General features: G+C 58.0%; 2 protein-coding genes across 3 annotated transcripts in view; one reads left to right on the top strand and one right to left on the bottom strand.

The window, feature by feature from the left end:
- Nucleotides 1-1,511, top strand: part of LOC309583900 (proline-rich AKT1 substrate 1-like) — a 15,335-nt gene extending 13,824 nt beyond the window's left edge. The window contains exon 4 of one of the 2 annotated variants that reach the window (XM_082299768.1): nt 659-1,511. In XM_082299768.1, the coding sequence (XP_082155894.1) occupies nt 659-1,095 (437 nt within the window). In that variant the 3' untranslated portion in view covers nt 1,096-1,511. The remainder of the gene's footprint in view (nt 1-658) is intronic. The other variant, XM_082299769.1, reaches the window with a different exon arrangement.
- Nucleotides 1,512-1,697: 186 nt separating this feature from the next.
- On the bottom strand, nt 1,698-21,960 carry NOSIP (nitric oxide synthase interacting protein). Its single transcript, XM_082299805.1, is given in 9 exon segments — nt 1,698-2,304; nt 2,306-2,308; nt 5,043-5,151; nt 8,632-8,825; nt 12,476-12,561; nt 14,690-14,822; nt 17,298-17,379; nt 21,270-21,375; nt 21,478-21,960. Coding segments are annotated over 9 exon segments (852 nt in total). The 5' UTR covers nt 21,548-21,960; the 3' UTR covers nt 1,698-2,235.
- Nucleotides 21,961-21,964: the final 4 nt, after the last annotated feature.

Genomic DNA, 21,964 nt, shown 5'->3' with positions numbered 1-21,964 from the left:
GGTTTGGGGATGATTTTAGGGCTCTTTTTAGGGATGATTTTGGGGGCTCTTTTTGGGGCTCTTTTTGGGTTTGGGGGTGATTTTGGGGATGATTTTAGGGCTGATTTTGGGGTTTTAGGGATGATTTTGGGGCTCTTTTTGGGGTGATTTTGGGGTTCTTTTTGGGAATGATTTTGGGGTTCTTTTTGGGGTTTCAGGGATGATTTTAGGGCTGATTTTGGGGTTTCAGGGATGATTTTAGGGCTGATTTTGGGGGTGGGCGGGGATGATTTTGGGGCTCTTTGGGGGGGTTTTGGGGTTCTTTTTAGGGATGATTTTAGGGGTGATTTTGGGGTGATTTTGGGGGGTGATTTTTGGGGTTGTTTTTGGGGTTTTGGGGATGATTTTGGGGGTTTCGGGGATGATTTTGGGGCTCTTTTTTGGGGTGATTTTGGGGCTCTTTTTGGGGTTTTGGGGATGATTTTGGGGGCTCTTTTTGGGGTGATTTTGGGGCTCTTTCTGGGGATGATTTTGGGGCTCTTTTTGGGGGGGTTTTGGGTTCTTTTTAGGGATGATTTTAGGGCTGATTTTGGGGTTTTGGGGTTGATTTTGGGGATGATTTTAGGGCTGATTTGGGGGGTTTGGGGATGATTTTGGGGTTCTTTTTTTGGCCCCCCAGGCCCCCCCGGACCTGGAGCGAATCGCGGCCTCCATGAGGGCCCTGGCGCTGCGGGGGGGGGGCGACGGCACCGAAATGTTCGGGGACCTCCCCCGGCCCCGGCTGCTGGCGGGAGACCCCCAGTGACCCCCCCCCCCACCCCCAAAAAATCCATGGGGACCCCCCCACATCCCCCCAAAACCTCACACCCCCCCCCCCCAAAAAAACCCCACCAAAAATGGGGGAAAAATGAAGAAATTTGGGGGTTTTTGAGGATTTTGGGGTCGTCCCCCCCCCACGGATTTTTTTGGGGGGGGAATTTTGGGGGTGCCCCCCCCCCCCCCACTCCAAACAAATTCAGGGCCTTAAAAGGGGGGAGCAAAGGAAAATTTGGGGTCCCCCCCTGTAAAAAAAAAAGGGGGAAATCCCCAAATTTTGGGGTTTTTCTTAAAATTTGAGGGGGGGGCCCCCTAAACCCCCCCCCCCCCCCCCCCCCCCCCCAAATTTAGGGGGTTCCCAAAAAGCTCAAGGGGAGGGGGAGGGGCGCCCCTCCCCCCACCCCCATCAAGTGTCTTATTTGGGGGGGGGAGGGGTCGTGTCCCCTCCCCCCCCCCCCCCTTTGCACAAAAATTTTGGGGACCCCTCCCCCTCCAAAAAAAGGGGCGGGGTCCTCGGGGGGGGGGCGTGGCCTCAAAAAGGGGGTGGAGCCAGCTGGGTTTTGATTGACAGCCCCAAATTTTGGGGGTTCCCCCTTGTTTTGGTAGCAGATGGGCGGGGCGCGCCGAGGCCACGCCCCCTTTAATTTTGGCCAAAGCTGATTGGGCGGCGCCCTCCGAGGCCACGCCCTCCTCGCCAATAAAGTGACGTCATTTTAGCGCTGATTGGTGGAGCCGCGGGGAGGGGGCGGGGCTTGGGGGCCTTAAAAGGGGCAAGGAGCGGGTGGGGCCCACAAAGGGGGCCCCAAAAGGGCCCCAAAAAAAACCCTCCCCCAAATTTGGGCAGCGCCCCAAAAAATCCGGGGGGGCCTAGGGAAGGAGCGGAGGTGATTTTGGGGTGAAAAAGGTTTATTTTGGGGGAGAAAAGGGAAGTTTGGGGGCTCCCGAGGGGATTTTGGGGGGTCCCGAGGTGTTTTAGGGACCCCCCCGCCCCCCCCGGGTGATTTTGGGGGGGTTTTTGGGGGTCCCAGGGTGTTTTGGAGACCCCCCCAGGGTGATTTTGGGGGGGGGTTGGGGGTCCTGGGGGGGTTTTTGGGGGGTCCTGGGGGGGGTTGGGGGTCCCGGGGGGATTTTGGGGGTCCGGGGGGATTTTGGGGACCCCCCGGGTGATTTTGGGGGGGGTTTTGGGGGGTCCCGGGGAGGTTTTTGGGGGGTCCCGGGGGGGTTTTGGGGGTCCCGGGGTGTTTTGGGGACCCCCCCGGGTGATTTTGGGGACCCCCTGGGTGGTTTGGGGGGTTCCCAGGAGGGTTTGGGGGTGGTTTTGGGGGAAATAAATGAGGTTTTGGGGGCAGCGTTTTGGGGTCTCCCGGTGGTTTTGGGGTTTTGTTTTTTTTTTTTGCCCCCCCCCCAGTTTTGGGGTCCCCCCCCAGTTTTGGGGTCCCCCTAGGCCTGCATCACCGGCCGCGATTTTTTGGCCTCCAGGGAGACCCCGGCGCCGGCGAAGCCGGTCCCCGCCCTGGGGGGGGAGGGGAAAAACGGCGTCAGGGGAGAGGGGGGACCCCAAAATTGTCCCCACAGAACCCCAAAACCCATCCTAGAACCCCAAAAAACCACCCAGAGCCCCAAAATCCACCCAAAACCCATCCTAGAACCCCAAAAACCCACCCAGAGCCCCAAAATCCACCCCAAAACCAACCCAGAACCCCAAAACCCACCCAGAACCCCAAAATCCACCCAAAACCCATCCTAGAACCCCAAAAACCCACCCAGAACCCCAAAATCCACCCCAAAACCAACCCAGAACCCCAAAAAACCCACCCAGAGCCCCAAAATCCACTCAAAACCCATCCTAGAACCTCAAAAAAACCACCCAGAACCCCAAAATCCACCCCAAAACCCATCCTAGAACCCCCCCAAATCCCCCCAAACCACCCTCAAACCCCACCCAGACCCCCAAAATCCCCTCAAATCCCCCCAACCCCCCTAAATCCCCCCAGACCCCCTAAAACTCACCCAAAATCCCCCCAAACCCCCCAAAATCCCCCCGACCCCCCCAAACTCCCCCAAATCCCCTCAAATGCCCCCAACCTCCCCCAAACCCCACCCAGACCCCCCAAAATCCCCCCAACCCCACCCAAAATCCCCCCAGACCCCCCAAAATTTCCCCCAAATCCCCCCCAAACCCCCCCAACCCCCCAAATCCCCCCAGACCCGACCCAGACCCCCCAAAATCCCCTCAAATCCCCCCAAACCCCTCCCAGACCCCCCAAATCCCCCCAAAATCCCCTCAAATGCCCCCAAGCCCCCCCAAATCCCCCCCAGACACCCAAAATCCCCCTAGACCCCTCTCAGGGACCCCCAAAACCCCCCCAACCCCCCCCAAACTCCACCCAGACCCCCCCCAAATTCCCCCAATCCCCCCCAACTCCACCCAGACCCCCCAAACCCCCCCAAAATTCCCCCCAATTCCCCCAAAACCCCCCCCAAGCCCCCCCAAATCCCCAGAAACTCCCCCAAAATCCCCCCAAAACTCCACCCAACCCCCCCAAAATCCCCCCAAAACCCCCCCAAGTCCCCCCAAACTCCACCCAGACCCCCCAAAATCCCCCCAAAACCCCCAAACTCCCCCAAAATCCCCAAACTCCCCCAAAATTCCCCCCAAACCCCCCAAACTCCCCCAAAATCCCCCCAAAACCCCCCAAACTCCCCCAAAATCCCCCCAAAACCCCCAAAATCCCCCCAAACCACCCAAAATCCCCCAACCCCCCCCAAAATCTGCCAAAATCCCCCCCAAACCCCCCCCAAACTCCACCCAGACTCCCCCAAAATCCCCCCAAAATCCCCCAAAATCCCCCCAAAACCCCCAAAATCCCCCAAAATCCCCCCAAACTCCACCCAGACTCCCCCAAACCCCCCCAAAACCCCCCAAAATCCCCCAAACCCCTCCAAAATCCCCCGAAACTCCACCCAGACCCCCCCAAAATCCCCCAACCCCCCCAAACTCCCCCAAAATCCCCCCCAAACCCCCCCCAAACTCCACCCAGACTCCCCCAAAATCCCCCAAAACTCCACCCAAAATCCTCCCCAAACTCCCCCAAAATCCCCCCCAGACCCCTCAAAATCCCCAAACTCCCCCAAAATTCCCCTCAATCCCCCCCAGAACCCCCAAAATCCCCCCAAAACCCCCAAACTCCCCCAAAATCCCCCCGAGACCCCCCAAAATCCCCAAACTCCCCCAAAATTCCCCCCAAACCCCACCCAAAATCCCCCCAAACTCCCCCGAAACTCCACCCAGACCCCCCCCAAAATCTGCCAAAATCCCCCCCAAAATCCCCCAAACTCCCCCAAAATCCCCCCCAGACCCCCCAAAATCCCCAAACTCCCCCAAAATTCCCCCCAAACCCCACCCAAAATCCCCCAAACCACCCAAAATCCCCCCAAATCCCCCCAAACTCCACCCAAAATCCCCAAAACCCCCCCAAAATCCCCCCAAAATCCCCCGAAACTCCACCCAGACCCCCCCAAAATCCCCCAACCCCCCCAAAATCTGCCAAAATCCCCCCCAACCCCCCCCAAACTCCACCCAGACTCCCCCCAAAATCCCCCCAAATGCCCCCAAAATCCCCCCAAACTCCACCCAGACCCCCCCCAAAATCTGCCAAAATCCCCCCCAAACTCCCCCAAAATCCCCCCAATTCCCCCCAGAACCCCCAAAATCCCCCCAAACCTCCCAAAATCCCCCAAAATCCCCCCAAACTCCACCCAAAATCCCCAAAACCCCCCCAAACCCCCCCAACCACCCAGACTCCCCCAAAATCCCCCCAAACCACCCAAAATCCCCCAAAATCCCCCCAAACCCCCCCAAAAGCCCCAAACTCCCCCAAAATCCCCCCAAACTCCACCCAAACCCCCCAAAATCCCCCAAACCCCCCCAAAATCTGCCAAAATTCCCCCCAAACCCCCCCCAAAATTCCCCCCAATTCCCCCAAAACCCCCCCCAAGCCCCCCCAAATCCCCAGAAACTCCCCCAAAATCCCCCCAAAACTCCACCCAACCCCCCCAAAATACCCCAAAATCCCCCCAAACTCCACCCAAACCCCCCAAACTCCCCCAAAATCCCCCCAAAATCCCCAAAACCCCCTCAAAATCCCCCCAAAATCCCCCGAAACTCCACCCAGACTCCCCCAAACTCCCCCAAAATCCCCAAATCCCCCCAAAATCCCCAATCCCCCCAATCCCCCCTGCCGGACCCTCTGCAGGACGATGATGTCGCCGTCGCTCAGGGGGTCCCCGCTCAGGGGGTCCCTCATGTCCTTGCGGATCAGGCGCTCGACACAGTCCAGAGTGACCACGGCCCCCCTGCGGTCACCCGGGGTCACCCGGGGTCACTCGGGGTCACTCAGGGGTCACTCGGGGTCATTCTGGGGTCACTCGGGGTCAGTTTGGGGTCATTCAGGGGTCACTCGGGGTCACTCGGGGTCATTCACGGGTCATTCAGGGTCACTCGGGGGCATTCGGGGGTCATTTGGGGTCATTCAGGGGTCATTCAGGGGTCACTCGGGGTCATTCGGGGTCATTCAGGGGTCATTCAGGGGTCATTCGGGGGTCACTCAGGGTCATTCAGGGGTCACTCGGGGTCATTCAGGGGTCACTCACGGTCACTTGGGGTCACTCGGGGTCACTCAGGGGTCAATCGGGGTCACTCAGGGTCATTCAGGGGTCACTCAGGGTCATTCGGGGTCACTCAGGGGTCATTCAGGGGTCATTTGGGGTCATTCAGGGGTCATTTGGGGTCATTCGGGGTCACTCAGGGTCACTCGGGGGTCACTCAGGGGTCACTCAGGGTCATTCACGGGTCATTTGGGGTCACTCTGGGGTCATTCGGGGGTCACTCAGGGGTCACTCGGGGTCATTCAGGGGTCACTCGGGGTCATTCAGGGGTCACTCGGGGTCACTCAGGGTCATTCAGGGGTCACTCGGGATCATTCAGAGTCATTCAGGGGTCATTTGGGGTCACTCGGGGTCACTCAGGGTCACTCAGGGGTCACTCGGGGTCATTCGGGGGTCACTCAGGGTCATTCGGGGTCATTCAGGGGTCATTCAGGGGTCACTCAGGGTCATTTGGGGGTCACTCGGGGTCACTCAGGGGTCACTCAGGGTCACTCAGGGGTCACTCAGGGTCACTCAGGGGTCACTCAGGGTCATTCACGGGTCATTTGGGGTCACTCTGGGGTCATTCGGGGGTCACTCAGGGGTCACTCAGGGGTCACTCAGGGTCATTCAGGGGTCACTCGGGGTCATTCACGGGTCATTTGGGGTCACTCGGGGTCACTCAGGGGTCATTCAGGGGTCATTCAGGGGTCATTCAGGGTCATTCAGGGGTCACTCTGGGGTCATTCGGGGGTCACTCGGGGGGTCACTCAGGGGTCACTCAGGGTCATTCAGGGTTACTCGGGGTCATTTGGGGTCACTCGGGGGTCATTCAGGGGTCACTCAGGGTCATTCAGGGTCATTCAGGGGTCACTCGGGGTCACTCGGGGTCATTCGGGGTCACTCGGGGTCATTCAGGGGTCATTCGGGGTCACTCGGGGTCACTCGGGGTCATTCACGGGTCATTTGGGGTCACTCGGGGTCATTCCGGGGTCATTCGGGGTCATTCAGGGGTCACTCAGGGGTCACTCAGGGTCATTCGGGGGTCACTCGGGGTCATTTGGGGTCACTCGGGGTCATTCAGGGGTCACTCGGGGTCATTCAGGGGTCACTCAGGGTCATTCACCGGTCACTCAGGGTCATTCAGGGGTCACTCAGGGGTCACTCAGGGGTCACTCAGGGTCATTCACCGGTCACTCAGGGTCACTCAGGGGTCACTCAGGGGTCACTCAGGGGTCACTCGGGGTCATTCGGGGTCATTCGGGGGTCACTCAGGGTCACTCAGGGGTCATTTGGGGGTCACTCGGGGTCATTCAGGGGTCACTCGGGGTCACTCGGGGTCATTCGGGGTCATTCAGGGGTCACTCAGGGGTCATTCAGGGGTCACTCGGGGTCATTCACGGGTCATTCGGGGTCATTCAGGGTCACTCGGGGTCACTCGGGGTCACTCAGGGGTCACTCAGGGTCATTCAGGGTCATTCAGGGTCATTCTGGGGTCACTCTGGGGTCATTCGGGGGTCACTCAGGGGTCACTCAGGGTCATTCAGGGGTCACTCAGGGTCATTCAGGGTCACTCGGGGTCATTTGGGGTCACTCAGGGGTCATTCAGGGGTCATTCAGGGGTCATTCAGGGGTCATTCAGGGGTCACTCAGGGGTCATTCAGGGGTCATTCAGGGGTCACTCAGGGTCATTCAGGGGTCACTCAGGGGTCACTCAGGGTCATTCAGGGGTCACTCGGGGGTCAGAGGTCAGGTTGGGGGTGTGGGGGGCTGAGAGGGAAATCGGGGGGGAATTGGGGGGGGCTGGGGGCTCCCCAGGGGTCAGTGGTCACTCCCGAGGCTCCCAGGGGTCAGTGGTCACTCCCAGGGGGTCCCAGGGGTCAGTGGTCACTCCCGAGGCTCCCAGGGGTCAGTGGTCACTCCCAGGGGCTCCCAGGGGTCAGTGGTCACTCCCAGGGGCTCCCAGGGGTCAGTGGTCACTCCCAGGGGCTCCCAGGGGTCAGTGGTCACTCCCGAGGCTCCCAGGGGTCAGTGGTCACTCCCAGGGGCTCCCAGGGGTCAGTGGTCACTCCCGAGGCTCCCTGGGGTCAGTGGTCACTCCCAGGGGGTCCCAGGGGTCAGTGGTCACTCCCGAGGCTCCCAGGGGTCAGTGGTCACTCCCGAGGCTCCCAGGGGCTCCCCGGGGTCAGTGGTCACTCCCAGGGGCTCCCAGGGGGGCAGTGGTCACTCCCAAGGCTCCCAGGGGGTCCCAGGGGTCAGTGGTCACTCCCAGGGGCTCCCAGGGGGGCAGTGGTCACTCCCAAGGCTCCCAGGGGGTCCCAGGGGTCAGTGGTCACTCCCGAGGCTCCCAGGGGTCAGTGGTCACTCCCGAGGCTCCCCGGGGTCAGTGGTCACTCCCGAGGCTCCCAGGGGTCAGTGGTCACTCCCGAGGCTCTCAGGGGCTCCCAGGGGTCAGTGGTCACTCCCGAGGCTCCCCGGGGTCAGTGGTCACTCCCAGGGGCTCCCCGGGGTCAGTGGTCACTCCCAAGGCTCCCAGGGGTCAGTGGTCACTCCCGAGGCTCCCAGGGGGCAGTGGTCACTCCCGAGGCTCCCAGGGGCTCCCAGGGGTCAGTGGTCACTCCCGAGGCTCTCAGGGGCTCCCAGGGGTCAGTGGTCACTCCCGAGGCTCCCCGGGGTCAGTGGTCACTCCCGAGGCTCCCAGGGGCTCCCAGGGGTCAGTGGTCACTCCCGAGGCTCTCAGGGGCTCCCAGGGGTCAGTGGTCACTCCCGAGGCTCCCCGGGGTCAGTGGTCACTCCCGAGGCTCCCAGGGGCTCCCAGGGGTCAGTGGTCACTCCCGAGGCTCCCAGGGGGTCAGTGGTCACTCCCGAGGCTCCCAGGGGTCAGTGGTCACTCCCGAGGCTCTCAGGGGTCAGTGGTCACTCCCCAGGGTCAGTGGTCACTCCTGAGGCTCCCCAGGGGTCAGTGGTCACTCCCGAGGCTCCCAGGGGCTCCCAGGGGTCAGTGGTCACTCCCAGGGGGTCCCAGGGGTCAGTGGTCACTCCCGAGGCTCCCAGGGGTCAGTGGTCACTCCCGAGGCTCCCAGGGGGCAGTGGTCACTCCCGAGGCTCTCAGGGGTCAGTGGTCACTCCCGAGGCTCCCAGGGGCTCCCAGGGGTCAGTGGTCACTCCCCAGGGTCAGTGGTCACTCACGATGGCCGCAGCACGGCGCAGGGCGTGGCGTTGCCCAGCGGGTCCCGGCTCAGGGCACACACGTAGCGCTCGCTGGGCTCTCGGGCCAGCAGCTGCCCAGGGGTCAGCCCCGGCTCGGCCGGACAGAACCGGACCTTGACCAGCTGGGCCAGGCGCAGCTTCCGGCCGGACATGGGGCACCGGACACAGGGGTCCTGAGGAGGAGGGGGAAAAGGGGTCAGGGCACCCTAAAACTTCAGAAAAACAGCCAAAAACCAGAGAAAAACACCCCAAAACACCCCAAAACCACCCCAAAACCTCACAAAACCAGCCAGAAATCCCCCAAAAACACCCCAAAACCTCACAAAAACAGCCAAAAACCAGAGAAAAACACCCCAAAATACCCAAAAAACATCCCAAAACCTCACAAAACCAGCCAGAAACCCCCCAAAACCACCCCAAAACCTCACAAAACCAACCAAAAACCCCCCAAAAACACCACAAAACCAACCAAAAACCCCCCAAAACCACCCCAAAACCAGCCAAAAATCCCCCAAAACCACCCCAAAACCTCACAAAAACAGCCTAAAACCCCCCAAAACCACCCCAAAACCCCAGAAAAACAGCCAAAAACCAGAGAAAAACACCCCAAAACACCCAAAAAACATCCCAAAACCTCACAAAACCAGCCAGAAACCCCCCAAAACCACCCCAAAACCTCACAAAACCAGCCAAAAAACCCCAAAAAACACCCCAAAACCTCACAAAACCAGCCAAAAACCATAGAAAAACACCCAAAACCCCCCAAAACCTCCAAAACCAACCAAAAACCATAGAAAAACACCCAAAACCCCCCAAAACCACCCCAAAACCTCACAAAACCAACCAAAAACCATAGAAAAACACCCAAAACCCCCCAAAACCACCCCAAAACCTCACAAAACCAACCAAAAACCATAGAAAAACACCCCAAAACCCCCCAAAAACCACCCCAAAACCTCACAAAAACAGCCAAAAACCCCCCAAAACCACCCCAAAACCTCACAAAACCAACCAAAAACCCCCCAAACCAGCCCAAAACCTCACCAAAACAGCCAAAAACCATAGAAAAACACCCAAAACCCCCCAAAACCACCCCAAAACCTCACAAAACCAGCCAAAAACCCCAGAAAAACATCCCCAAAACCCAGAAAAACACCTCAAACCTGACAAAAACACCCCAAAAGCTCACAAACACAGCCCAAAAACCTCACAAAAACACCCCAAAACTTCACAAAAACAGCCCAAATCCCACAAAACCAGCCAAAAACCATAGAAAAACACCCAAACCCCCCCAAAACACCACAAAACCTCACAAAACCAGCTCAAAACCAGCTCAAAACCAGCTCAAAAATACCCCAAAACCACCCCAAAACCTCACAAAACCAGCTCAAAACCACACAAAAATCCCCCAAATCCCACAAAACCACCCCAAAACCTCACAAAACCAGCCCAAAACCCCAGAAAAACATCCCAAAACTTCACAAAAACACCCCAAAACCTGCAACAGCCCAAAAACCTCACAAGAACAGCCAAAACCTCACAAAAACACCCCAAAACGTGACAAAAACACCCCGAATCCCACAAAAACATCCCAAAACCCCACAAAAACAGCCTAAAACCATAGAAAAACACCCCAAACCCCAGAAAAACACCCCAAAACCTCACACAAACAGCCCAAAAACCTCAGAAAACCACCCCAAAATTTCACAAACACCCAAATCCACACAAAACACAAAACCACCCCAAAACCACACAAAAATATCCCAAAACCTCACAAAACCAGCCAAAAACCATAGAAAAACACCCAAAAACTCCGAAAACCACCCCAAAACCTCACAAAACCAGCCAAAAACCATAGAAAAACACCCAAAAACTCCCCAAACCACCCCAAAACCTCACAAAACCAGCCAAAAACCATAGAAAAACACCCAAAAACTCCCAAAAACACCACAAAACCTCACAAAAACAGCTCAAAAACAGCTCAAAACCACACAAAAATACCCCAAAACCACCCTAAAACCTCACAAAACCAGCCAAAAAACCTACAAAAATACCCCAAAACCACCCCAAAACCTCACAAAAACGGCTCAAAACCACACAAAAATCCCCCAAATCCCAAAAAACCACCCCAAAACCTCAAAAAAACAGCCAAAAACCATAGAAAAATACCCAAAACCCACCCCAAAACGTCACAAAACCACCCCAAATCCCAGAAAACCATCCCAAAACCTCACAAAAACAGCTCAAAACCACACAAAAGCAGCCTAAAATCACAGAAAAACACCCCAAACCCCCCCAAAAAACAGCCCAAACCCCAAAAAAACACCCCAAAACCACCCCAAAACCACCCCAAAACCTCACAAAAACTGCCCAAAACCTCACAAAAACAGCTCAAAACCACCCAAAAATACCCCAAATCCCACAAAAACAGCCTAAAACCCCAGAGAAACAGCCAAAAACCTCACAAAAACACCCCAAAACCTCCCAAGACCATCCAAAAACCTCACAAAACAGCCCAAATCCCACAAAAACACCCCAAAACCTCACAAAACAGCCCAAATCCCACAAAACCACCCCAAAACCTCACAAAAACAGCCTAAAACCCCCCAAATTTTGTGGGTTTGAGGTGGTTTTGTGGGGGTTTTCGGAACTTTTGGGGTGATTTTATGGGGTTTTTGGGGGTTTTTGTGTAGATTTAGGAAGGTTTTGGGGTGATTTTGTGGGTTTTGGTGTGGATTTCGGAAGGTTTTGGGGTGATTTCGTGGGTTTTTGTGGGTTTTGGTGTGCGTTTCGGAAGGTTTTGGGGTGATTTTGTGGGTTTTGGTGTGCGTTTCGGAAGGTTTTGGGGTGATTTTGTGGGTTTTGGTGTGCGTTTCAGGTTTTGGGGTGATTTTGTGTGTTTCTGTGTGCGTTTCGGAAGGTTTTGGGGTGATTTTGTGGGTTTCTGTGTGTTTTGGTGTGGGTTTCGGAAGGTTTTGGGGTGATTTTGTGGGTTTTGGTGTGCGTTTCGGAAGGTTTTGGGGTGATTTTGTGTGTTTTTGTGTGTTTTGCTGTGCGTTTTGGAAGGTTTTGGGGTGATTTTGTGGGTTTTTGTGTGTTTTGCTGTGCGTTTCGGAAGGTTTTGGGGTGATTTTGTGGGTTTTGCTGTGCGTTTCGGAAGGTTTTGGGGTGATTTTGTGGGTTTTTGTGTGTTTTGGTGTGGGTTTCGGAAGGTTTTGGGGTGATTTTGTGTGTTTTGTGTGCGTTTCGGAAGGTTTTGGGGTGATTTTGTGGGTTTTGGTGTGTTTTGGTGTGGGTTTCGGAAGGTTTTGGGGTGATTTTGTGGGTTTTGGTGTGCGTTTCGGAAGGTTTTGGGGTGATTTTGTGGGTTTTGCTGTGCGTTTCGGAAGGTTTTGGGGTGATTTTGTGGGTTTTTGTGTGTTTTGGTGTGGGTTTCGGAAGGTTTTGGGGTGATTTTGTGTGTTTTGTGTGCGTTTCGGAAGGTTTTGGGGTGATTTTGTGGGTTTTGGTGTGTTTTGGTGTGGGTTTCGGAAGGTTTTGGGGTGATTTTGTGGGTTTTGGTGTGCGTTTCGGAAGGTTTTGGGGTGATTTTGTGGGTTTTGGTGTGCGTTTCGGAAGGTTTTGGGGTGATTTTGTGGGTTTTGGTGTGCGTTTCGGAAGGTTTTGGGGTGATTTTGTGGGTTTCTGTGTGTTTCTGTGTGCGTTTCGGAAGGTTTTGGGGTGATTTTGTGGGTTTCTGTGTGTTTCTGTGTGCGTTTCGGAAGGTTTTGGGCTCTGGGGGGATTTGGGCTGTGCCCCGGGGGCTCGGGCCCTGCTCACTCACGGGTTTCTGCAGCCGCTCGGCTCCGGCCTCCGGGGTCAGCGAGGGGATCCAGAAACTGGGGAGGGGTCCCGAGGGGCCGGGGGCACCTGGGGGGGAGGGGGAGGCCACCGAGTGAGCCCCACCCCCAAATCCCGCCCCACAGCCCCCAAACCAGCCTCCCCTCCCAAAAATCCCCCCCTGCGTGGGGTCTCAGGGCTCTTCCCACCCCATAGGGCCTTCCTGAACCCCAAATATCCTCCCCAACCCCCAAAATCCCCCCCCCAAAATCCCCAAATCCCACCAAGATCCCCCAAAATCCCCCCAAACCTCCCAAAATCCCCCCAAACCCCACCCAGATCCCCCAAAATCCTCCCAAACCCCACCCAGATCCCCCAAAATCCCCCAAAACCTCCCAAAATCCCCCCAAACCCCTCCCCGATCCCCCAAAATCCTCCCAAACCCCACCCAGATCCCCCCAAAATCCCCCCAAACCCCACTCAGACACCCCCAAATCCCCCCAAACTCCACCCAGATCCCCCAAAATCCCCCAAAACCTCCCAAAATCCCCCCAAACCCCTCCCCGATCCCCCAAAATCCTCCCAAACCCCACTCAGACACCCCCAAAATCCCCCCAAACCCCACTCAGACCCCCCCAAATCCCCCCAAACCCCACCCAGATACCCCAAAATCCCCCAAAACTCCACCCAGACCCCCCAAAATCTCCCCAAACCCCCCAAAATCCCACCCAGATACCCCAAAATCCCCCCAAACCCCACCCAGATCCCCCAAAATTCCCCCAGACCCCACCCAGACCCCCCAAAATACCCCCAGACCCCTCCCAGATCCCCCAAAATCCCCCCAGACCCCCCAAAATACCCCCAAACCCCACTCAGACCCCCCCAAACCCCACTCAGAACCCCCAAAATCCCCCCAGACCCCCAAAATCCCCCCAGACCCCACCCAGACACCCCCAAATCCCCCCAAACCCCACCTAGATACCCCAAAATCCCCCCAAACTCCACCCAGACCCCCCAAAATCCCCCAAAACTCCACCCAGACCCCCCAAAATCTCCCCAAATCCCCCCAAACCCCACCCAGATCCCCCAAAATCCCCCCAAACCCCTCCCAGATCCCCCAAAATCCCCCCAAACCCCCCAAAATCCCCCCAAACCCCACTCAGATCCCCCAAAATCCCCCCAAACCCCCCAAAATCCCCCCCAAACCCCTCCCAGATCCCCCAAAATCCCCCCAGATCCCCCAAAATCCCCCCAAACCCCTCCCAGATCCCCCAAAATCCCCCCAAACCCCCCAAAATCCCCCCAGACCCCTCCCAGATCCCCCAAAATCCTCCCCAAACCCCCCAAAATCCCCCCCAAACCCCACCCAGACACCCCCAAATCCCCCAAAACTCCACCCAGACCCCCCAAAATCTCCCCAAACCCCCCAAAATCCCACCCAGATACCCCAAAATCCCCCCAGACCCCCCAAAATCCCCCCAGACCCCTCCCAGATCCCCCAAAATCCCCCCAAACCCCCCAAAATCCCCCCAAACCCCACCCAGATCCCCCAAAATCCCCCCAAACCCCACTCAGATCCCCCAAAATCCCCCCAAACCCCCCAAAATCCCCCCCAAACCCCTCCCAGATCCCCCAAAATCCCCCCAGATCCCCCAAAATCCCCCCAGACCCCTCCCAGATCCCCCAAAATCCCCCCAAACCCCCCAAAATCCCCCCAAACCCCACCCAGATCCCCCAAAATCCCCCCAAACCCCACTCAGATCCCCCAAAATCCCCCCAAACCCCCCAAAATCCCCCCCAAACCCCTCCCAGATCCCCCAAAATCCCCCCAGATCCCCCAAAATCCCCCCAAACCCCTCCCAGATCCCCCAAAATCCCCCCAAACCCCACCCAGATCCCCCAAAATCCCCCCAAACCCCCCAAAATCCCCCCAGACCCCTCCCAGATCCCCCAAAATCCCCCCAAACCCCCCAAAATCCCCCCCAAACCCCTCCCAGATCCCCCAAAATCCCCCCAGACCCCTCCCAGATCCCCCAAAATCCTCCCCAAAACTCCACTCAGACCCCCCCAAACCCCACTCAGAACCCCCAAAATCCCCCCAGACCCCCAAAATCCTTCCCAAACCCCACCCAGACCCCCCCAAAATCCCCCCAAACCCCCCAAAATCCCACCCAGACCTCCCCAAAATCCCCCCAGCCCCCCCCAAACCTCCCCTTACCGGTGGTCCCGGGGGTCTCCCCCTTCCCCAGGGGGGTCTCGGCCTCCAGGAAGCCCCTGATGGCGGCGGCCGCCCCCTCCCCCTGGCGCTGCTCCCGCTCCCGGCGCCGCTGCGCCCGCTGCCGCTCGTAGGCCTGGAGGAGGAGGGGGGAACCCCAAAATTGGGGCACCCCAAAATCTCGGGGAGACCCCCAAATCTACCCTCAAACCCCTCACAGACCACCCAAACCCGCCCCAAATTCCTGAGCACCTCCTCCCCCCCGCCCCCCATAAATATGGGGGGACGCCAAAATCACGGAGGGACCTTAAAAAACCCCCAAAACTCCTGAGTTATCCCAAATTTATTGGATTTCAGCCCCCCCACCTTGATTTTGGGGACCCTCCCAGGATTTTGGGGACCCTGCAAACTTCAGGGACCCCCCCAAAATCCAGCCCCAAAAGCCCCAACTCTGCCTCATTTCCAGACACTCCATTGCCTTTTCCCAAACTTTGGGGACTCCCCCTGAATTTTTCTTCCCTCACATTTCCCTCCCTTTTCTCCCCTCACGTTTCCCTCCCTTTTCTCCCCTCACGTTTCCCTCCCTTTTCCCCATTTCCCACCCTTTTTCTCAAATTTCTTACCCTTTTCTCCTCACCTTTCCCACCCTTTTCTCCTCACGTTTCCCTCCCTTTTCCCCCCTCACCTTTCCCCCCCTTTTTCCCCCTCACCTTTCCCTCCCTTTTCTCCCCTCACACTTCCCTCCCTTTTCCCCATTTCCCTCCCTTTTTCCCCTCAAATTTCCCTCCCTTTTCTCCCCTCACGTTTCCCTCCCTTTTCCCCTCACGTTTCCCTCCCTTTTCTCCCCTCACACTTCCCTCCCTTTTCCCCATTTCCCACCCTTTTTCCCCTCAAATTTCTTACCCTTTTCTCCTCACCTTTCCCTCCCTTTTCTCCCCTCACCTTTCCCTCCCTTTTCCCCATTTCCCACCCTTTTTCCCCTCAAATTTCTTACCCTTTTCTCTTCACCTTTCCCTCCCTTTCCCCCCTCACCTTTCCCTCCCTTTTCCCCTCACCTTTCCCTCCCTTTTCTCCCCTCACCTTTCCCTCCCTTTTCCCCCTCACCTTTCCCTCCCTTTTCTCCATTTCCCACCCTTTTTCTCCTCAAATTTCTTACCCTTTTCTCCTCACCTTTCCCACCCTTTTCCCCTCACCTTTCCCTCCCTTTTCTCCCCTCACACTTCCCTCCCTTTTCCCTGTTTCCCTCCCTTTTCTCCTCACCTTTCCCTCCCTTTTTCCCCCTACGTTTCCCTTCCTTTCCTCTCCTCCCCTTTCCCCTTTTGCCCTCACATTTTCTGCCGTTTTTTCTTCCCTCACCTTTTCTGCTCTTTTCTCCCCTCACACTTCCCTCCCTTTTCTCCCCTCACACTTCCCTCCCTTTTCCCCATTTCCCACCCTTTTTCCCTGCAAATTTCTTACCCTTTTCTCCTCACCTTTCCCTCCCTTTTCCCCCTCACCTTTCCCTCCCTTTTCTCCATTTCCCACCCTTTTTCTCCTCAAATTTCTTACCCTTTTCTCCTCACCTTTCCCTCCCTTTTCTCCTCACGTTTTCCTCCCTTTTTTCCCTCACCTTTCCCTCCCTTTTCTCCCTCACACTTCCCTCCCTTTTCCCCGTTTCCCACCCTTTTTCCCCTCCAATTTCCCTCCCTTTTCTCCTCACCTTTCCCACTCTTTTCCCCCCTCACGTTTCCCTCTCTTTTCCCTCCTACGTTTCCCTTCCTTTCCTCTCCTCACCTTTCCCCTTTTGCCCTCACATTTTCTGCCGTTTTTTCTCCCCTCACCTTTTCTGCTCTTTTCTCCCCTCACACTTCCCTCCCTTTTCTCCCCTCACACTTCCCTCCCTTTTCCCCATTTCCCACCCTTTTTCCCCTCAAATTTCTTACCCTTTTCTCCTCACGTTTCCCTCCCTTTTCCCCCCTCACCTTTCCCTCCCTTTTCTCCCCTCACACTTCCCTCCCTTTTCCCCATTTCCCACCCTTTTTCCCCTCAAATTTCCCTCCCTTTTCTCCCCTCACGTTTCCCTCCCTTTTCCCCTCACCTTTCCCTCCCTTTTCTCCCCTCACACTTCCCTCCCTTTTCCCCATTTCCCACCCTTTTTCCCCTCACATTTCTTACCCTTTTCTCCTCACGTTTCCCTCCCTTTTCCCCCCTCACCTTTCCCTCCCTTTTCCTCCTCACGTTTCCCGCCCTTTTCCCCTCACCTTTCCCTCCCTTTTCTCTCCTTTTCTCCCCTCACATTTCCCTCCTTTTTCCCCCTCACCTTTCCTTCCCTTTTCTCCCCTCACATTTCCCACCCTTTCCTCCCTCACGCTTCCCTCCCTTTTCCCCATTTCCCTCCCTTTTCCCCTCAAATTTCCCTCCCTTTTCTTCTCACTTTTCTCATCCTTTTCCCCCCTCACCTTTCCCTCCCTTTTCCCCCTCACCTTTCCCACCCTTTCCTCCCCTCACCTTTCCCGTGACGAAACACAAAGGGGAAAATGCCAAAACCCAGAGCTTTTAGGGACCCCCCCCCAGAGCTTTTGGGGTCCCCCCGAGGTTTCGGGGACCCCCAGGGGGTTTTGGGGACCCCCACCTTGGTCTCGCGGGCGATCTGAGCCTTGCGGTGCAGCAGGAACCCCACGATGGCCTCGCGCTCGTACAGGAACCCGTCAGGGCTGGGGGGGGAGGGAAAAGGGGGGGTCAGGGGCACCCCAAAATATTTTGGAGGAGGTTTAATAGGTTGGGGAGGGGGGGGGCGGGGGGTCTTGTGGGGTGAAGGTCAAATTTTGGGGGGGTTCAGGCACCCTGAGATGGGAGGGGTGAAAGGGGGAAGTTGGGGTAGGAGGGTAATGGGGGGAGGGGGAGGGTCCCCAAAATTTGGGGGGGGGGGGGGGAAATTTTGGGAGTCCAGGGGTTTCCTGGGGGTTGTTGGGAGAACCCCAATATTTTTAAGGGGTCCTGAGAGGGGGTTTGGGGGGTCCTGGGGGTGATTTTGGGGAGGTTTTGTGGGTCCTGGGGGGTTTTGGGGGGTCCTGGGGGGGTTTGGGGGGTCCCGGGGGTGATTTTGGGATGGTTTTGTGGGTCCTGGGGGGTTTTGGGGGGTTCCTGGGGGGGTTTGGGGGGTCCCGGGGGTGATTTTGGGGAGGTTTTGAGGGTCCGGGGGGGTTCCTGGGGGGTTGTGGGGGGTCCTGGGCGGGTTTGGGACGGTTTTGAGGGTCCTGGGGGGTTCCTGGGGGTTTTGGGGGGTCCTGGGGGGATTTGGGGGAGGTTTTGAGGGTCCTGGGGGGTTCCTGGGGGGTTTTGGGGGTCCCAGGGGTGATTTGGGGGAGGTTTTGAGGGTCCTGGGGGGTTCCTGGGGGGATTTGGGGGTTGCAGGGGTGATTTGGGGGAGGTTTTGAGGGTCCGGGAGGGGGTTCTGGGGGTCCTGGTGTTATTTTGGGGTGTTTTTGGGGGTCCCAGGGCTATTGTGGGGGGTTTTGGGGGTCCCGGTGTGTTTTTGGGGGGGATCCGGCAGTGTTTTTGGGGGTCCTAGTGCTGTTTTTGGGGGGGGTTTTGAGGGTCCCGGTGCTATTTTGGGGTTCTTTTTGGGGGTCCCGGTGTGTTTTGGGGGTCCCAGTGCTGTTTTTGGGGTTCCCTCACGTGACCACGGGGTCGTGGCAGGGCTGGGACTGTTTTAGGGGTCCCGGTGTTATTTTGGGGCTGTTTTGGGGGGTCCCGGTGCTGTTTTTGGGGTGGTCTGGGGGGGATTTGGGAGTCCTGATGTTATTTTGGGGGTGGTTTTGGGGGTCCTGCGATGTTTTTGGGGGTCCCGGAGCTGTTTTGGAGTGGTTTTGGGGCTCCCTCAGGGGACCACGGGGTCGCGGCAGGGCTGGGACTGTTTTTGGGGGTCCCGGTGTTATTTTGGGGTGGTTTTGGGGGTCCCGGTGCTGTTTTTGGGGAGTTTCGGGGGGGATTTGGGAGTCCTGGTGCTATTTTGGGGGTCCCGGTGCTGTTTTTGGGGTGGTTTTGGGGGTGTTTCTGGGGTTCCCTCACGTGACCATTGGGTTGTGGCAGGGCTGGGGCTGTTTTTGGGGGTCCCGGTGCTGGTTTTGGGGTGTTTTTGGGGGGATTTGGGAGTCCTGGTGCTATTTTGGGGGTGTTTTGGGGGGTCCTGTGGTGTTTTCAGGGGTCCCAGAGCTGTTTTGGGGGTCCCGGTGTTATTTTGGGGTGGTTTTGGGCTGTTTTTGGGGGTTCCCTCACGTGACCACGGGGTCGCGGCAGGGCTGGGACTGTTTTGGGGGGTCCCAGGGTGGTTTTGGGGGTCCCGGGGCTGTTTTGGGGGGGTTTTGGGGGTCCCAGGGTGTTTTTGGGGGTCCCGGGGCTGGTTTGGGGGGTCCCGGGGCTGTTTTGGGGGGGTTTTGGGGGTCCCAGGGTGTTTTTGGGGGTGTTTTTGGGGACTCCCTCACGTGACCACGGGGTTGTGGCAGGGCTGGGACCGTTTTTGGGGGTCCCGGTGTTATTTTGGGGCTGTTTTGGGGGATCCCGGTACTGTTTTTGGGGTGGTTTGGGGGGGATTTGGGAGTCCTGATGTTATTTTGGGGGTGGTTTTGGGGGTCCTGCGATGTTTTTGGGGGTCCCGGAGCTGTTTTGGAGTGGTTTTGGGGCTCCCTCAGGGGACCACGGGGTCGCGGCAGGGCTGGGACTGTTTTTGGGGGTCCCGGTGTTATTTTGGGGTGGTTTTGGGGGTCCCGGTGCTGTTTTTGGGGAGTTTCGGGGGGGATTTGGGAGTCCTGGTGCTATTTTGGGGGTCCCGGTGCTGTTTTTGGGGTGGTTTTGGGGGTGTTTCTGGGGTTCCCTCACGTGACCATGGGGTTGTGGCAGGGCTGGGGCTGTTTTTGGGGGGTCCCGGTGCTGGTTTTTGGGGTGTTTTTGGGGGGATTTGGGAGTCCTGGTGCTATTTTGGGGGTGTTTTGGGGGGTCCTGTGGTGTTTTCAGGGGTCCCAGAGCTGTTTTGGGGGTCCCGGTGTTATTTTGGGGTGGTTTTGGGCTGTTTTTGGGGGTTCCCTCACGTGACCACGGGGTCGCGGCAGAGCTGGGACTGTTTTGGGGGGTCCCAGGGTGGTTTTGGGGGTCCCGGGGCTGTTTTGGGGGGTCCCGGGGCTGTTTTGGGGGGGTTTTGGGGGTCCCAGGGTGTTTTTGGGGGTGTTTTTGGGGACTCCCTCACGTGACCACGGGGTTGTGGCAGGGCTGGGACCGTTTTTGGGGGTCCCGGTGCTGTTTTTGGGGGTCCCGGTGTTATTTTGGGGTGGTTTTGGGGTCCCGGTGCCATTTTGGGGTGGTTTAGGGGGTCCCGGTGCCATTTTGGGGTGGTTTTGGGGGTGTTTTTGGGGCTCCCTCACGTGACCACGGGGTCGCGGCAGGGCTGGGACTGTTTTGGGGGTCCCAGGGTGTTTTTGGGGCTCCCGGTGCTGTTTTGGGGGGTCCCGGGGCTGTTTTGGGGGGTCCCAGGGTGTTTTTGGGGGTCCCGGGGCTATTTTAGGGGGGTTTTGGCGGTCCCAGGGTGTTTTTGGTGACTCCCTCACGTGACCACGGGGTCACGGCAGGGCTGGGACTGTTTTAGGGGGTGCCGGTGTTATTTTGGGGTGGTTTGGGGCTGTTTTGGGGGCTCTCTCACGTGACCACGGGGTCGCGGCAGGGCTGGGACTGTTTTGGGGGGTCCCGGTGTTATTTTGGGGTGGTTTTGGGGCTGTTTTTGGGGCTCCCTCACGTGACCACGGGGTTGTGGCAGGGCTGGGACTGTTTTAGGGGGTGCCGGTGTTATTTTGGGGTGGTTTTGGGGCTGTTTTTGGGGCTCCCTCACGTGACCACGGGGTTGTGGCAGGGCTGGGACCGTTTTAGGGGGTCCCGGTGTTATTTTGGGGTGGTTTTGGGGTGTTTTTGGGGTCCCGGTGCTGCTTTCGGGGTGGTTTTGGGGGTCCCGGTGCCATTTTGGGGTGGTTTTGGGGGTCCCGGTGCTGCTTTCGGGGTGGTTTTGGGGGTGTTTTTGGGGCTCCCTCACGTGACCAGGGGGTCGCAGCAGAGCTGGGACTGTTTTGGGGGGTCCCAGGGTGTTTTTGGGGGTCCCAGGGTGTTTTTGGGGGTCCCGGGGCTGTTTTGGGGGGTCCCGGGGCTGTTTTGGGGGGGTTTTGGGGGTCCCAGGGTGTTTTTGGGGGTGTTTTTGGGGACTCCCTCACGTGACCACGGGGTTGTGGCAGGGCTGGGACCGTTTTTGGGGGTCCCGGTGTTATTTTGGGGTGGTTTTGGGCTGTTTTTGGGGTCCCGGTGCTGCTTTCGGGATGGTTTTGGGGGTCCCGGTGCCATTTTGGGGTGGTTTTGGGGGTCCCGGTGCCATTTTGGGGTGGTTTTGGGGGTCCCGGTGCCATTTTGGGGTGGTTTTAGGGGGTCCCGGTGTTATTTTGGGGTGGTTTTGGGGCTGTTTTTGGGGCTCTCTCACGTGACCACGGGGTCGCGGCAGGGCTGGGACTGTTTTAGGGGGTCCCGGTGTTATTTTGGGGTGGTTTTTGGGCTGTTTTGGGGGCTCTCTCACGTGACCACGGGGTCGCGGCAGGGCTGCAGGGACAGGCAGCAGCAGTCGAAGTCCTTGATGGCGTCGCGCCCGACCCGCACCCGCTGAGTCCCGTAGCCCGAGGCCGCTGCGGGAACAGCACCAGGGGGACGCTACGGGCCCCGTCCCCTCCCGGGACAGCCCCGCGTCCCCTCCCGGGACAGCCCCGCGCCCCTTTCCCCGCTCGCACCTGTGTCCTTCTTCCTCTCGTGGTAGCTGTACACGGCCCCCGCCGTGCAGTTCTTGCCGTGCCGGGTCATGGCTGCGCCTCAGCGCCCGGCCGCAGCTCCGCGAGGCTCCGGAGGTGTAAAATCACCAAAGGGCGATGCCCAGAGAGGGTCCCGGGGGTCCCGGAGGGGTTTGGGGCCCGCGTCCCCCCTCACCGCCCGCTCCGTCGCCACAGAAGAAAGCGGAAGTGCTGGAGCGGAAGTGCGCCGGTGAAAAGCGTCCTCTGGCGGGTGCAACAGCAAAAAGAGGCCGGGTGAGTGCAGCGTTTCGGTTCCGCCCCGCGGGAAGAGGCGTCTCCCACGCACCGCAGCTCCCAGTTGTTCCCAGTACGTCCCAGTTCGCGCCGGTATCGCTCAGGAGCTCCCGGTTCTCAGCCGTCCTCCTGTAAAACCCCGCCGCTCCTTGCTCTGCCCTGGCACCTTCCAGCCGCACCCCGCTCCCCTAGGAAC

Source organism: Coloeus monedula, assembly GCF_965178545.1.
Source record: "Coloeus monedula genome assembly, chromosome: 34".
Classification (NCBI taxonomy): Eukaryota; Metazoa; Chordata; class Aves; order Passeriformes; family Corvidae; genus Coloeus; species Coloeus monedula.
Note: the sequence above shows the minus strand (reverse complement) of the source record. Positions and strands in the feature narration are given on the sequence as shown.